General features: G+C 41.7%; 1 protein-coding gene across 1 annotated transcript in view; it reads right to left on the bottom strand.

Moving 5' to 3' along the window:
• Positions 1-14,234, bottom strand: part of LOC126321978 (neutral alpha-glucosidase AB) — a 106,811-nt gene that overhangs the window by 65,100 nt on the left and 27,477 nt on the right. Inside the window, exons 6-7 of the mRNA XM_049994244.1 lie at positions 13,784-13,885; positions 6,216-6,465 (exon numbers count right to left, since the gene is read on the bottom strand). Of these exons, the coding sequence (XP_049850201.1) occupies positions 6,216-6,465; positions 13,784-13,885 (352 nt within the window). The remainder of the gene's footprint in view (positions 1-6,215; positions 6,466-13,783; positions 13,886-14,234) is intronic.

Here is a 14,234-nt window from a genome sequence, read left to right as displayed (position 1 = left end):
AGAACTGAAGGAAATCAGCATTGCCACATGGAGGCAGGGTGATTGTGGTGTTTTCTTGTCTGAGGGGTAGCGTTATAGATGTGGGCTTAGGGGCCACATCAGAAAGTAATGTCATCAGCTGAAATATTATAAAATGTGGGAAGGTGCAACATAAGGCACATAATGACTGGAAAAAAACATGGGACAAGCAATGTCCGAATAATTGGTTCTTGCATGGGAACGGGAGTCTCTCATCCATTGGACAGCAATCCCAATAGAACACGAGACTGCACAAGTGTATGCAGAGACAGAATGATGCTTGCTACGCAAAGTGAATAGTAAGGAACATAAATTTGTAGTGGGCACAGTGGCTCATGTATCGGACATCAGTCTGGATCTCTCAGGCAGAAAAAGATTTAGGTCTCCAGAGCATAGGCTGTGGGGGTGGGTGATAATTATGTGAGGCCATTAGGGACAACACTGCCCAGTTTTCATGTGGTAAATAAGCATTTTTGGGAGGATGTGGAAATGTTGTCACATATTGAGGAAGGATACTGTGTGATCCTGGGACTCGACTTTCTTGTTAAACATCAAGCACAAAAATATCCAAGTTTCAACGACTGTTCCTGAGACTAGCCTGGACATACAAGAAGAAGCGGGATATATGTAGACATAGAGGATTTAATATTTCTTATTTACTTACTAAAACATGACTATAGCTTACATTTTATATTTGCACACAGTTATACTTTTCTATTATGCTTTTGACAGACAACGAATGCAATGTTAAGCTCTAATGAAAAACATATCTTTTGTGATATAATTAAAATTTAACAATTTTTGGATTTTTTCCTTTATTCATGCTGTAAAACCCTGCTTCTTGCCAAATTTCGTGATTCTAGATAAATGGGACATATTCTATACGTTTTGACAAACTAGTTTCCAAATATCAAAATACGTGTTATAAATGGCACACTGATTTAGAAACTTAAAGTTTTCGCAGTGCCAAGGGACCACAGACCTTAGCATTTGACAAACTTCTGCTTGATGCATCTAACTCAACAGCTGGATGGACAGATACGAAGACAACAAAATGTTTCTATAATGATTCCACTTTTATAAACTGAGGTATGGAATCATAAAAGTACAGAATTTGCTGTGAATGCCAACACCTGAATGCATGAACAATCACTGGTGCATATGCCTTACCAAATGTAACGGAGACTCTGGCCGATTTGGATGACTGTAAATATTTCTCCGCCATGGATTTCAAGAGCTGGTTTCATCAACTGGAGATAGCACCAGAAGATCAGTCAAAGACAGCATCTACCATTCCATGGGGCCATTTTCAGTACTGTTGACTGTCATTCGGACTCAAGAACGCACCCACAACTTTTTGAAGATTGCTGGATGGGTACATAGAGGACCAAAGCCGAAACAAAGTATGGGTTATTTTGATGACATCATAGTGTCTTCAAGGACATGGAAGAACATGTATGGTGGCTGGAGGAATTGTTCAAAAGACTGTGGATAACACGACTCATTCTAAGCATTGCTAAATGTCATTTTGCAGCAACAGAAGTACATCTGTCTTGGGCACGTGATTAGTCAGGATGGTGTGATGAGATCCATGCTTAATCTCAGCAGTTCAAAACTTCTCACAACCAGAGTCAGCTAAACAATTGCAATCTTTCTTAGTTCTCTATAATCATCATCATAAATTTGTGAAGAACTCTGCTGAAATTGCCAAACTTCTGAAGCATTTCTTATGTAAAAGAGAAAATTTTAATGAATTGTCAAATGTCAGTGTTTGATACTTTGAAACAAGTGTTAAACATCAAGTCCAGTTTTGATACTTCTAAAGTTTGAAAAAGAATTCACTCTGTCTTCCAATGCAAGCAATACAGGGGTTGGTTGTGTCCTTGGCCAGAATATAGGTAATAAAGAACACACTGTGGCATGCATGTCGCTGAACAAAGCAGAGTGAAATTATTCCACAACTGAGAAGGAAATGCTGGTAGTTACCTATCTTATTTATTTCTTTTGCTGTTATTTATGTGACCAACAGTTTAAAGTAGTGACAGTTCAAGCCACATTAAAATGGTTACTAGGATTGAAGGGTCCTTCCAGTATACAGACAAAATGGGCCCTACAACTGAGTGAGTTCAATAGTACAGTGTGTTATTGCATAAAGTTAACTGTTGGCACACCAGTCAGAAACGAGTGAGCAGAGAGGGCTGTGAAGGAGACGTCACCCAGTTGCACACTGACCGACCCATCTACAGGATGACAACACAATGGCAACGGTCTCTAAACGAAAAGGACATAAGCACCAACTGGCTGCGGCCATTTCTATAGCAGCATCAAGATTAGGCACTTCCAGACCAGGACTTAGGAATTGTAATTACTGAGGAGATTTCTAATTTGCAAGTCGCCCTTTGCTTGCGACACGTCTGTGTTACTGTCAAAGTTACGTATCGTAATTGCTCATTTTGTTACAGAACTCATTAATACGATCTGCTTGAACAATTTGTCTAGCGATATAGGAAAGCAGGCTTCCTAGACACCCCACATTTAGTGAGTAAGCAGGATTCAACGTATTACACAAGAATAGGAAAAGGCATATACCAATGCAGATTGTTTGAGTAAGCAACCGCAATTCTGCAAGGACTGGGCAAAAGCACTGTTGTGTGGCAAAAGGACCTAGCGGCTAACACTCTCTGATATTCAAGTCATGATCACAGTTGGTTATGCATGACAGCTTACTGTGCAGAACGAATTGCAGACTCTGAGTGGCAGGACCTGCAGCATTATGGGAAAAAGTTTTGAAACAAGTACACAACCATCTGTTGGGAGGCAACAGTGGGCGGAAATAGACTATGGATGGGTTGCTGAATAATTTTAGAAGGGGCCAAGAAATGAGACATTGAACAATATGCCAGGAAATGTGTACCATGTGAGCAATAGGCAAGTTTTTCTGGAGAGACTGCCAATACATGGTGCAGTGCCAGTTTCTGAGTCATGACTAATGGAGTGCCCATACCACTATCAACTTGCTGGCCTACTGGAGGCTTGACCAGCAGGCGAAAGAAGCTAATTGCCAACTGCCATAGTGAGGGGAAGCCACTGTTGCTGCTCGTCCCATTCCTGTGGCTGACACTGATGTTGCCAGCCACTGTCTCGTAACTGGAGGTCATGGGTCTAACTCTGCACAGCAATGAGTATTTCAGATTGGGCAGGAGGGTGAGTCTCCAGGGTGCACGTCTCTGATGTCAATGAGAAGGTTTCAGAAATCAGCTCACATAGCTGCTGTCAATCAGCATACAGTGTGGGCTATGGCATTAGCTGGGACTGTCTGGGCGTGTCATAGCAGCTATCACGTGAGCCAACCACTATGCAACAGTGCTAACAGGCAGACGGGTGCCAGCCACTGTTGACGGGGGCAGCAGACTCGGCTGCCAGCTCTATGGGAAGATGATTACACATTTCTGAACAACAAATGTGTCACTGTGAATGATGTTTTCATGGTTCTCTCAAGCATAAGATGATTCTCATCACCGTACCCTGCTCAGAACATCCTGACGACTGTCGGGAGTCTTTGATCAGACGCCTATATTAAGAATAAACCTTCAAAAAATTTCTGGAGTTGTTCATGCACAGTTAATAAAGCTCAGCTGTAAGACATCCTGAAATGTTTCAGGGCATCCAATTTTACACTTCCTAAGTATTGATGATGGAAACTTATCATATCCATTAGCCTCACACAACAAAGTTGACAATTTTTCTTTGCTCATTTTGTCTCCACCACCCACTTCCTCCTTGATAAGATCAGATTTCTGAGAGAACTGAATTGTAAAAGACCAAAATGTCACATACTGAAAATATTTCCTTTCATTAGCCTTAGCAAAGTCTTGTTTTTTCAATATTCCACAGACCTATTTCCTCCATTTAAATTTATTATGTTTATTAAAACGATCTAGCCCCACATTCTGTGTGCTCAATCTTCAATCCCAGCCTCAAGAAAAATTCCCCCCCCCCTCTTCTCACACTAAATTTCCACCCAAATAAACTTCTTCGCACCTTATTTCATGGAACCAGTTTATGAAGGTAGACATCTGCTGAAATATTGCACACCAATATATTTCATTTTCACTGCAGACCAATCTTTATTTCCAGTTTTTGGAAAGGTCTTTCACTAGATCACACAATGATGAGATTAACATAGTTTTCAACAAACACACCACGTTATAGTTTACTTGTATCAAATGGTATATTCTTCATTTACCACCATAAAGATATTTTAGTTAGATAAGTCAACATTTTAATAAGTAACCGACAGGGGGTGGGGACAGCAGAGTGGGAGGGGGCCAGAGACTGTGTTGGGGGAGCAGAGTACGGGGGCGAGAGGGGAGGGGGCGCGGGTGAGGGGGCGCGGGTGAGGGGGCGCGGGTGAGGGGGCGCGGGTGAGGGGGCGCGGGTGAGGGGGCGCGGGTGAGGGGGCGCGGGTGAGGGGGCGCGGGTGAGGGGGCGCGGGTGAGGGGGCGCGGGTGAGGGGGCGCGGGTGAGGGGGCGCGGGTGAGGGGGCGCGGGTGAGGGGGCGCGGGTGAGGGGGCGCGGGTGAGGGGGCGCGGGTGAGGGGGCGCGGGTGAGGGGGCGCGGGTGAGGGGGCGCGGGTGAGGGGGCGCGGGTGAGGGGGCGCGGGTGAGGGGGCGCGGGTGAGGGAGCGCGGGTGAGGGGGCGCGGGTGAGGGGGCGCGGGTGAGGGGGCGCGGGTGAGGGGGCAGGGGGAAGGGCCGGGGGAGGGGCCGGGGGAGCGGGAGGGGGAGCGGGAGGGGGAGCGGGAGGGGGAGGTGGAGGGGGAGGGGGCACGGGAGGGGGAGGGGGGCACGGGAGCGGGGAGGGGGAGCGGGAGGGGGAGGAGGAGGGGTAGGGGGAGGGGGAGAGGGAGGGGGAGAGGGAGGGGGAGAGGGAGGGGGAGAGGGAGGGGGAGAGGGAGGGGGAGAGGGAGGGGGAGAGGGAGGGGGAGAGGGAGGGGGAGAGGGAGGGGGAGAGGGAGGGGGAGAGGGAGGGGGAGAGGGAGGGGGAGAGGGAGGGGGAGAGGGAGGGGGAGAGGGAGGGGGAGAGGGAGGGGGAGAGGGAGGGGGAGAGGGAGGGGGAGAGGGAGGGGGAGAGGGAGGGGGAGAGGGAGGGGGAGAGGGAGGGGGAGAGGGAGGGGGAGAGGGAGGGGGAGAGGGAGGGGGAGAGGGAGGGGGAGAGGGAGGGGGAGAGGGAGGGGGGAGCTGCTGAATTACTGGTGACTGATAATTTTTATGTAAATGCTGTTTCTTAGGGAACTATCAGTGACTTTCACATAAACATTCAGGTCAGGGCTTCAGGTTAAATAAATTTGGGTGAAGGTCTGAAGAAACAGCATCTTCATCTTGGATCGAAAGAATGAATATGTCATCTAGACAACACGAGGTATTTACAGTTCTCAGTGGTTCTCATCTAGGCAGACAACAGAGAGACTGTCATAGGATGGTGCCATTTGAGTGCTTCGTACAATGTTCAATGTTTTTTATAGGCTATACATTCACAAGGTAAATAGTTGTGTATGAAGATATGCAACGATCACTGTTAACAGACAGGCAATTACAGTTCTGAAATCAGGCAGGCAATTGAGAGGTAACATTCAGTTATGGCAAGACCAAGGACATTAGGAATACCTCCATTGAGGGAGGTGAAGTGGACACCAATAAAGCACCAAAAGGTGAAGGGACATGAACTTATCTGAATTCTGGGTTGTGTTGTATGGGGGAGGGAATCTCTGGATTGTGGCATATGTAATAGAGTTGCCAAGGCTTTGGCAACTACAAGAGATTGATGGTGACATTTGCTGGAAATCATTGAAGTGGTATTCCATTAATTAACAACTATTTCTCCCTCTGGTAATTATATTGCCCTTTTATCCCTCATTGCAACTGTCATGTAGTAAGCTCAATTATAAAACAAAAATGTGATGTTTTTTGCTCAAAATGGCACTTACAGCACAGTCTTATCACCACAGCAAAGACTGACCACTGTCTACTTAAAAATACAACAACAATATGTTAATTCATGTTTGTTGGGTAGTGTAACCTGTTATTTGTAATGTAATCTGTTGTTATATACAGAACAACAATATTTGAATTGATATGTAATGTGTTCAAAACATTAGTGTTGCATGCAAGATTAAGCATAGAAGAATGTTTAACTTACTGGAGGCAGAGGGGTAGTCCCTGTCAGTTTTGCATATTGCTGAAGCACATTCTTAGGTTCTGGTCCCAACATGAAAAATACATCAATAATTCCACTCTCTGACATGAAATGTGCATTAACTTCTGGTGTACGCACAGACCCAGAAACAAAGTTCACTATAGATGACATTACATTCTGATCGTGCGTGCCTTCTATATCAACCCAGGTTTCTGCTGCATTTAACCAGAAAACTCCTGATGTTATTGATGGCCTGAAAACAACACAAAATAAAACAGTCTTTCCATATAATTACATTTAACACATAGGACATATTTTTAAAAAAAATATCTACATGTGAAGTATGCTTTAAAGGCATGCGGCTATTAACACTACATACAATGCCAAAACATCTGCAGCACAAAAATCACCAGTTACAAATGAAACTTAACTGGTTTATAGAGTAAGGAAAGAAGCTGTGTCCAAATACAAAATCCAGTGTGAAAGTGGCATGACAGTAATGCTAACAAGGAGGAAATACATGTAGTGCAGGAACTACAACAAAAAGGTGGTTGTAAAAAGTTAAACACCTACTATAAGACACACTAGTCATTTATTCTCTAGTTTTTCATCTAGCACTAACTACGTTGCATATCACATCTAGTGATATGATAATTAAAGCACAATTAACCCTGTATCTTTAATTTGTGCCATTTTAAATGGCGTATTTTACACAAACTGTATACACACGATGAGCAAGCTTGGTGTCAGCTGGGGTTTCATAAGTGATGTTACCTCATTTGTAATTGAAGATAAGGTAGCAAGAACTCAAATTCCACTGGGAACAAAGGAAAGATTAGTATTTCGGGGTATATAAGTGGACGAGGGAAAAAAAAACCTATTTCCCTGTTAAAAATACATTTACTTCCAGATCAAAATACACTATTTCCGAGTTAAGAAACAGTATACTTTTCTTCGAAACTGCAAAACTTATCAATCCTTTCAATGGTTGTGGTTTTATACACACCAGTGTAGAATTTCCCGGCACTTTAGAAAACGAAACTCGGGGGAAAAAAACCTTTTTGGAAAATGCCCGATGTGCAGCAACATAAACAGGGGTGTAAGCCAGTCATAGCTCATGTCAAGCGATCTCGCCAGTCGATTGCAGCGGATATTCAGAGCACAGGACACGTGATGTAGTCAGCCAGTAGCAAAATAACTGGTAAGTAGCACGAACACACAAAAAGAAAAGGTAATGGTTTAAATTAATATATATAGTGTTGCTACAAGAAAAGAAGAGCTTTCACGTATAATAATGGTCTCCAAGATTAATAAACTACAAGAGAAGCTAAGCTTTCACACTTTATGGTGATATTTTTTGCACACATGTTACACTTTAAGATACATCACACAAATGTGCCAGTGAAATTTTTGATGACGACATAAATATTTGGTCTTCAGGGCTAGAAATCATTCTAAATGGTTAACCTCAAAGAGTTGATTTTTGAATAAGAGCCAAACGCTCTTTCATTTAAGAAGTTCATCTTACATTCGAGCACAAGAGTTCATCTTGATTAAAAGGAAATTTACTGTGGAAGTAACGCTTTTCGAACAATCTTTCGGAATATTTTTCCACGATCTGTTAGAAATAGGTTCGCTTCAGCAGTTGCCAGAGAGCGCCAGATAACACACGTCACTGCACTTGCACAGCTATGATGATGCACGAAGCCTGTACATTCGTACGTGTAAAACATTAAAAGATCTTACATTTTGTCACAAAAGAAACATTAGTGGATACTCCAAGAGCTTGGGAGTTTTGTGAACCATACTAAAATGCATAATTTGGCTTAAAGTGCACATTCGTTATGTCCAGATTCAGATGTAAATTTTCTTGTAGTACCAGTACTGTATCAGCTCGTTTGGTTCTTTATTATGGCATAACGCCATACGTGCTAGAAGATGAAAACATGCACTTGAAATGCAACAACAGTTGAAACTAGCCAATAGTGTGGAATTAAACACACTGTCACAGCAGAAAAGATTAATAAAGTCGAATTTCTTTAACAAACTGACAAAAATAACATCATTGTTCTGCAAGGCGATTGATGCTTGACTGTCAGAAAGGTGGAAATAAAATAAAATCTGAAACTAATAACATATTTTAGCCTTCCGTAATTATATGAATGTATTTTAATTCACTTGAGAGCTCCCGGCCACAGAAATACATTTTGTTTTCATTTGACGTGAGAGCAGTAAACAAACAGGAAACAGCAAAATCACTTAAGAAACACGGGTCACGTGGAGGCTACCAACTCCCCACTACTACTCAGACTGCTCTGTGTATCGTGTCCGGATATTCCCGAACCGGAGCAATATTAGATAGTGGTGCTCCCCCTCCCTTGAGCGTTTGAGGTAGAATACCAAAAATGTAAATAATTGACTTTTCAAAAATTTCTTGAGGGAACGTAAAACATGTTATGGAATGTAAGACATGTTATTTGGTCGTAAGTGTGCCAAAATGCAGTGCCACACCTCTTCACAAGGCATTCTTCCATCGTACGTATCTGTATTTCAGTCTGTGGAATTCAAATGTGTAATATTTTGTAATGGGTGCCATCAAACTATATTCAGGCCACAGGAAATTAAAATGTCCTGTGGTGCCTCTCCTGCTCCCAGTAGGCCGGGTTGACTTAAAAAAACAATTAATACTGGATGGGATTATTTGTAACCGGCAGAACAAGAACTATTCAGAAAATTTTAAGTCTTTATTGCCTATTAGCTAATAACTTGCTGTTTTGTGTGACGTAAAATTAAAAATATATACATAAAACCAGTAAAGACAAGCAAGACAGCACACATTTCTTCAATCCTTAAGTCCTAGCATTTTTTCTCTCTTATCTTGTCACTGCTTTATATGGCATACTTTCCTTTCTGGGAAAGAATCTATCACCTCATCTAAGTTCATTAACATTTTGCTACATGAAAAAAGAAATGTCTTTGTCTAATACTAGAAAAGCTTTTAATACAAATAGTACCCAAGACTGGTGAGGTTTCTCGATCTGATTACGTATATTTTGTCATTGTCTGTAAGACAAAACAAAATAGGCCTGCCTATTATTGCAGCAATTGTTACACACACCAAATAAACGAGACTGTTTTGGCACAAATGGCCATTTTTATAACATGACAGAATATAATTCACGAAGTACCAATATCAAATGCTTATTAGGCCTATAACACAAGCAAAAAGTTGTGTGTTAGAAAACAGTTTCACATCTCATTCATACTTCTGAAGCACAAGATCGAAAAGTGGTAGTACTAAATTTTTATATAAATTTGGAACTGTCACATTCTTGCATAATTAGTACGAGTCCCTGTTTCTTCTCCTTCCCCGTTCTAACAAACAATCTTGTCATCACTATTCTGTACCTATTCCTTCCAGTGTCAAAACTTATTCCCTTGGTTAACTTCACTAGCCCTGCCACAATCACCGGTTTAGTTATCCCACATTTATTTTCTGGTTAGGCTTTATTACATGTTCGTACGGGTTTTCCGCACTACTCCCAGATAAGAACTTTAGCGGCTGCAAGCCGGGGACTGTACAACTGGCCCTTACTAGGGTAGTGGTCTGGTCAAAAAATTTTTGTCAAAATTTCATCTTCTTGGATATACAGAGAAGATAATATGTAATCTTTGTTACTGTTATTTCCACTCTGGTAGTCTGAATTTATGGATTTCGCTATTAATTATAACAACACTGATCATTTGCAAACCCAGTCAACCACATAAACAGTGACTGGCATTCAACCGTTCGGCTTTACCGTATTTACTCGAATCTAAGCTGTACTTTTTATCCGGTTTTTGTAATCCAAAAAACTGCCTGCAGCTTAGAATCGAGTGCAAAGCAAGCGGAAGTTCTGAAAAATGTTGGTGGGTGCCGCCACAACTAACTTCTGCCATCGAATATATGTAGTGCTACACAGGCATGATTTGTAGGCACAAAGAGAAATACTGGGACCAAATCCTCTATGTCAGTAAATAAATTTTCAAAAAAGGTGGAAGTCGAGCTTTTTTCTCCGCCTCGAGTTTCGACCACTGCATTTTTGTACATTATCCAACAAAGTAAATACAAATTCCGTATAGTTCATCTTTGAATGCACTACGAAAATCCGACTGGCAAGACTGTTTTGGATGTTTGTCAATCTGGCCAACTCTACTCGTCAATATGGCGAACTCTACGTTCTGAATTTTTTCAGACCTGTGAGAAGAGATGGTTGCTAATGGGAACTTTTATGAATTGTGAATCCCATGTAGTATTCTCTTCACCATAAGAATAATACGAATATAACCATTTTGCCATGTATTGTTTCGTGTTTGCTATCTCATTTAAATCCTGTCTGCCTAATAAACTACAAAATTAGAGTGAGACAACAGCAAACACAATATGCATATCATGTCGTGTTTATATTCGTATTATTCTCATCCCTAATAGTGATACAGTCCGAAATGAAGCACAGTAACTGACTAGATTTTTAAATCTAAGATGACTAATTTCTGTGCAGAATGAAATGTACTAAAGGGGCGCCTGCAAAGATTTTCAAACGGAGGAAAATTTTCGCTAAACTCTCGTTCAGAACATCATCTATCATACGCAGTCTATTATTTGGTTCTTGTTGATCATTATCAAAGATAGCAGCAGTATACGTAACAACAAATAGCAGTCTCTTGCCATTGTTTCGCTAATGAGACGATTCCTCTTTTTTTTTATTGTAAGCGGCGGTAGTGCGCACAAAAGCAAGCCATGCCGCGAGCGGCGACAGGCCGTAAACACGCACTATCAGAATGCGACAAACAATGCATGAGACAGTACAGTAATGAATTTTCAGCTTCGAGTGACGTAAACACCTATAACAAAGAAAATGGCACTTATCAGATCAAAGAAAAATAAGCAATCAATTTAAACCAGACGAAGCACGTGAAAAAGGAAGGGTACCTATATAAATACGGACAGAGCCCCTGACGCACAACAATGGCTGTCTGGTAAAGCTTAACTGCTAAGCTTACGACTCGAACCAAATTACTCTAGCTGTATTGTCATTCATTCGACCTAAATTTTGTCTCATATTACAATGGACCAACTTTGTTTCGATTTGGAGATGCGGCCTAAAACTTTTCTCTCCCCTTGAATTTTGAGTCTCAAATTTAAGGTGCGGCTTAGATTCGGGAAATTATTTTTCCTTGATTTCGAGTCGCATTTATCAGGTGCGGCTTAGATCGAGTGCAGCTTGGATTGGAGTAAATACGGTATTCTGCTTAGCTCGTATAGCCCCGTCCCCTTTTGTCTGCAGAGACATCACGTACACTATGCATGTATTCAAAAATCAACTTATGGTTCATTCAGGAATCAACTTCGAATCTGTTCAAAAACCAACTGTGATGCATTTCAAAATTATATGAATAATTGATAGACCAACGTGCGCTGGATGCTAAGCACTTTGTGAAACAAAGTCTTTTTCCCCCTGAAATTGCCACTTGGGGCAGACACCCCAGTTTGTCCCCGCCCCCTAGTTCCAGGCCTGTTGCGCATATGTGAATCTGGCAGCTTAGGCGCACCAGTAAAATTTTTGAGGATAGCATCTGACTGCTTGCTACTATTGCTTATACTGCCACACTTCTGAAGCCAGAAGCGGGAGAAGGTACAACTCATAGGCGACTCAACTGAGCATGTGCTTCAGCTCGCTCACAACCGCTCAAACAAATCTAACTTAAACAGTTGTGACGTCACGGTCATCGGAGGCAATTTGTTGTTATGAAGCATTGCATAGTCTTTCTAAAGCCTTTGACACATTTTTCTGTTAGCAGACGCTTGTATGAGCACTGTGTTTTGTTGTTGTATATGGTGCATTTCCTTTGCAACTTAAGTTTTATTTTCTTCTTTTCCTCTCGTTCATGTTTTATTGCTGCATTATTATTCTGCAGTGGTGAAATACAGTAATATCCTTTGTTAGAGAATTGGTTCTTACCAGTCAAAGTTAAAAAATTTAATTGAAAACTAAGACAATGAAAAATTCCTGGGTTTTTCCCAGATCTCCCGGGTCGTATACACCCTGTATTTAACAATCAACAAGGTCATTAGAGACAGAACTCTGGCAGCTTCAATGACGGGGAAGGAAATCGGCTGTGTAGAAACCCGTACATCACTTCATCTCCGCCGCCACTACCGTGGTGAATGACATACATTTGCCTATCATGCTATTTGGCTGCTCCAGACCTCCAACAGAGGCCGTCAATCATGGATCTCAATTACCTGCAGGCAATAGCCTGGCAGACAAGTGGTCTTTTCACTGCTGTGCACTGGCTCTGGCTGTAGTCTTGTACATGCAACTAAATTGTATTGCACTACTAATGTGTATGCTGTGACCTACTAAACAGTGGCTTCTTATAATCATTTCTTTTACCGAGTTTGGTTTTCGAACAGGCCATGCCCTTTGAAAGAAACCATCCCAGAATTTGTCAGGAGCCATTTAGGGAAATCATGACAAACTTAATCTGGATGGATGACTGGATGTGGATTTTAACCACTGGCCTCCCGAAAGAGCCCAATGCACTACCTCACTCAGTAACTCCACTGGCGAAAGCAAAATACGTAGAATTTTCGTGACTATGTGGTATGCCATGAAAAATACACGATACATTAGACTTTACTAAAAACAAATACATAAATTTTATCTTTTTATCTACCAAAATTAAAAATGGCTTGTACATTGTACTGTGTCATTACTATTCACTAGTTGACAAACCCGGTAATTCCCGGATATTCAATTTTCTATTAGAAATAAAAATAAAATATGAACTGTGTTTGTAGCAAAGAATCAAAAAAAAATTATTTCCCTGTACTCATGAAAACACCTTTGAAATTATGAAACAGTCATACAAAGATATATGCGTAACTTACAAATGTACACTCCTGGAAATGGAAAAAAGAACACATTGACACCGGTGTGTCAGACCCACCATACTTGCTCCGGACACTGCGAGAGGGCTGTACAAGCAATGATCACACGCACGGCACAGCGGACACACCAGGAACCGCGGTGTTGGCCGTCGAATGGCGCTAGCTGCGTAGCATTTGTGCACCGCCGCCGTCAGAAGGGACACGTGTATACCCGTCCTTTTTTCCCCCCTAAGGTAAGTCTTTCCGCTTCCGGGATTGGAATGACTCCTTACCCTCTCCCTTAAAACCCACATCCTTTCGTCTTTCCCTCTCCTTCCCTCTTTCCTGACGAAGCAACCGTTAGTTGCGAAAGCTTGAATTTTGTGTGTATGTTTGTGTGTCGATCGACCTGCCAGCGCTTTCGTTTGGTAAGTCACCTCCTCTTTATTTATATATATATATTTTTCCCACATGGAATGTTAAATTTATTTAAATTATTTATAATAAAACAAAGTCCAAACTGAAGCAGATATTTTCAATCTCACCATGCATCTCAGTTGTGGATATTCTGTAAACAAAATCCTATGAAATAAAAGCAGTTTATGAATATAGAGAGAATACAGATGTTATAGGCCTTAAGTACGCTACTTTTACTTACCCATGTGCAACCAGCATTGGAATTGATCCATAAAGAGCCATAGGATTATTTAACTCATATTCAAAAACATCGAGATTAAAGAGGCGATATGGATCACCATTTCTGCAAAATAAATGACATGCAATTTCAAATATTAGATACCATCTTTCATGAACACATGGTAAGATAGAGGAGATGTAGTTGGCAAATATTTCCTTGGAACTTTCATATATATTCTTACATACTCTAAAACACTGATGTGACAAAAGTAATGTCAGACCATCTTTTGCCCAGTGAAATGCAGAATCTCTGTGTGTCCTGGACTCAGCGAGTCATTAGAAGTCCACTGCAGAAATACTGCACCATGCTGCCTTACAGCCATCCAAAATTGTGAAAGTGTTGCCAGTCCTGGATTTTGTGTACATACTGACCTCCCAATAATGTCCCAGAAATGTTCGATGGGATTATTCAT

This window comes from Schistocerca gregaria, chromosome 2, assembly GCF_023897955.1.
Source record: "Schistocerca gregaria isolate iqSchGreg1 chromosome 2, iqSchGreg1.2, whole genome shotgun sequence".
NCBI classification, from domain to species: domain Eukaryota; kingdom Metazoa; phylum Arthropoda; class Insecta; order Orthoptera; family Acrididae; genus Schistocerca; species Schistocerca gregaria.
Note: the sequence above shows the minus strand (reverse complement) of the source record. Positions and strands in the feature narration are given on the sequence as shown.